The 2839-nt window shown below is 52.1% G+C and overlaps 1 protein-coding gene across 1 annotated transcript; it reads left to right on the forward strand.

Moving 5' to 3' along the window:
- Positions 1-878: 878 nt before the first annotated feature.
- On the forward strand, positions 879-2224 carry LOC133907773 (uncharacterized). Its single transcript, XM_062349857.1, has one exon. The coding sequence runs from the start codon at positions 1115-1117 to the stop codon at positions 2045-2047; it is 933 nt and encodes a 310-aa protein (XP_062205841.1). The 5' UTR covers positions 879-1114; the 3' UTR covers positions 2048-2224.
- The last annotated feature ends 615 nt before the right edge of the window (positions 2225-2839 follow it).

Here is a 2839-nt window from a genome sequence, read left to right on the forward strand (position 1 = left end):
TCAAACCAACAAATCCCGAACTCCGACGGCAAATCCTTCATCTAACTTAACCTACCGTCAACTAGGAACTAATTAGATATCACATTCACAGCGGGAGAGTTGAATTGATGAAGAATCCGACAAAAACACGAAATTCCAATTCCCCCTTCTGGCCTCTACATTATGAGATGTAGGCAGCCCGAAAGTCTTTTTATTAGTTTCCTCCTCTTGCCATCTCCTCCTACATCATGATTCCCAAGGATCACAGTGATCACATTGGTCCAATACCATGGCATCCATCCATCCCCTCCTTCGCACCTATTTGGAAGCTGTAAAATCCAACGTGAAAGTTTCCTTAAATTCCACATGAATGCTTTGGAATGCAATTTGAACATAACTTTGGACTCTTGTTCACAGTTCTAGAGTCCAATTCATAAGTTCAGAACTTCATCCTGATGCATTCAAAAATTCTGAGTAGCACAAGGAACGGGAAGCATCTGTTGATTTGAAGTTCCCATGGGTAATTATAAAGTCATTCAAGTAACATAATCTGTGGTTTTGGGAAATCAAACTATGGTTTTCAGCCAGAGAGCCAAGCTGCTACACCATTAGGCTATGCACTTGTTTGAAAAAAAAAAAATAGAAGAGAAACATGTTACCTAGACCATAGAGCATAAATTAGTATAGGGGCTGCCCAAAACAAAAAGAAGCATGACCATTCTGGATGACCAACCTGCTATTTTGGGCAAAGGCAACACTAAGATTACATTATGTCATATATGCACTTAGACAACCTAGTCAAATCGAAATCTTCCGGGTCAGGCAACTCCCTGTATCAAATGCAAAAAAAAAAAAATGCAAGAAAATAGTATTAAAAAAATCAAATTTTGTCTCACACCCAATCCCCAACTGATGCTGCTGCTGTGTATTGGAGCAGGTTACAAACCTCTACTGCAACCACTCCCCATCTATTCCCCTCAATCAAACTCTAATTTATCACTTCATCTCCAACTCCATCACCCCTCAACTATATATACACACAACCATTCCATGCACAACCACAAGCAAAGCACACAAGAAATACTTTTTAGTTACACATCGAGCTTCCATTCTTGCAAGAAGCTGGTAGCAATTCATGGAGCTCCTCCCTTGCACTGCCATCCTCCTACTCCTCTCTTCCTCGCTCGCAGCGGCTATATCGCCGGCGGGGACGATTGAACGCGTGACGAAGCAGCAGATCCTGGCGAGCATCCCGCAGGCCGGGGGCCCGCCCGTGCTGTTCCTCAAGTCGCCGTCCGGCAAGTACGCGGCCTACTTCGTGCGCACCCACACCGTGCCGGGCGCCGGCGGGCTGGGCGCCGACTTCTGCTACGTCGAGGTGGTCGAAGCAACGGCCGCCCACGGCGGCGCCGAGGGCGAGGTGGAGGCCGCTGGCGGCACGAGCGTGTGGGAGTCTGAGTGCCGGCCGGTTAGCACGGTGAACACGTGCGCGCTGCTCTTCTCGTGGGACGGGCTGGAGGTGTTCGACGGCAGTGAGGAGGTGTGGCACGGCGAGACCAACCGCGACGGCACCAACTTCCTCCAGACCCTCGAGCTCGTCGACGACGGTGACATGCGCATCCGCGACAAGGACGGCGAGCTCGCCTGGCGTGCCAGCGACGAGCCGCGCCACGCGCAGCGGTGCGGCGCGCCGGGCTCCCCCGGGCTCGCCGCCGCGCTCCCGCCCTTCGCAGAGCCCCTCGGCGCGCACAGCAGTAATCTGCCCTTCGGCCAGGTACCAGACGGCAACGGCCACTCGGTCGAGCTGCCTACGGGAGAGCTGCCGCAGGCGGCCGATGTCGGCGGAGGAGCAGCGGCCTTCGGTGGCGCCACGACAGGACTGGTCGGGGCCGCCGGTCAGGGAGAGCACGACGCGGCGGCCGTGGAGGGGTTCGGCAGCCAGCCGCTTGTTGACAACAGCCCCTATGACAGTGGGGCCTGGAGGGACGGGCCTGGGTCCCACCTCACTGCCATTGGCGCCGCTCTGTTCATCTCCGCCCTGCTTGGCGCCATGGGTGTGGGTCTCTAATCGAGGCGTCGCTGATGGTGATGCAATTGTTACAAGTCTGCGACGAACTTATTAAAGATCGAAGAGGGTGATATGTGGTGTTGCATTTGGTGATTTCGTCAAGTATTTTTTTTTGTTTTACTTATGCATGTATCAAATATTGCAAGATATGATGTTTGTATTTGGGTAATTGGAATCAATAGCATGTTGCAATGGATATTTGTTCTTGGTACTCAATTGCTTCCGTTAAAATTAATATAGTAGCAATGTAATTTGGGGTTAGACCAGTTTGCTGCTGCCGCCCTGGTCGGGGGGGGGGGGGGGGGAGGCTATATTAATATTACTTGCAACTATATTAATGTTACACCAATTACAGTGATGCTTTATACTGTACTAAGTACGGATGAAAATTGGACCCCGTGGGTTCTACACCTCGAGTCCGAATCTGGGTCCAATTTTTTTGCACGCAGGTCTAATGGGTCGAGTACCCGAATTGATTTGGGTCGGATATTTCTTCGTGGGTGCCCACATGTCGCTCAACATGGTATTGCAGCTCACTTGGCTCATCCACACTTCCACAACCTGTTTGGCCCAGCCACACTTCCACAGCCCATTTGATCCGTCGCTGCCACACAGAAGCTCCACTGGCAAGTCCGGCGGTCAGGTCTCCCGTGCGATGGCTGAGGAGATTGGATGTGGCCCCTAAGAAGAGGAAGGAGAGGGCGGCACCAGTGAGCCCCGCATAGAGGTGGCACCCTGTTCTCGTAGCGTCAGGAACCACGCACCGCATGAAGCTTGTTGGGATGGTGGCTG

Source organism: Phragmites australis, chromosome 24, assembly GCF_958298935.1.
Source record: "Phragmites australis chromosome 24, lpPhrAust1.1, whole genome shotgun sequence".
Lineage (NCBI taxonomy): Eukaryota > Viridiplantae > Streptophyta > Magnoliopsida > Poales > Poaceae > Phragmites > Phragmites australis.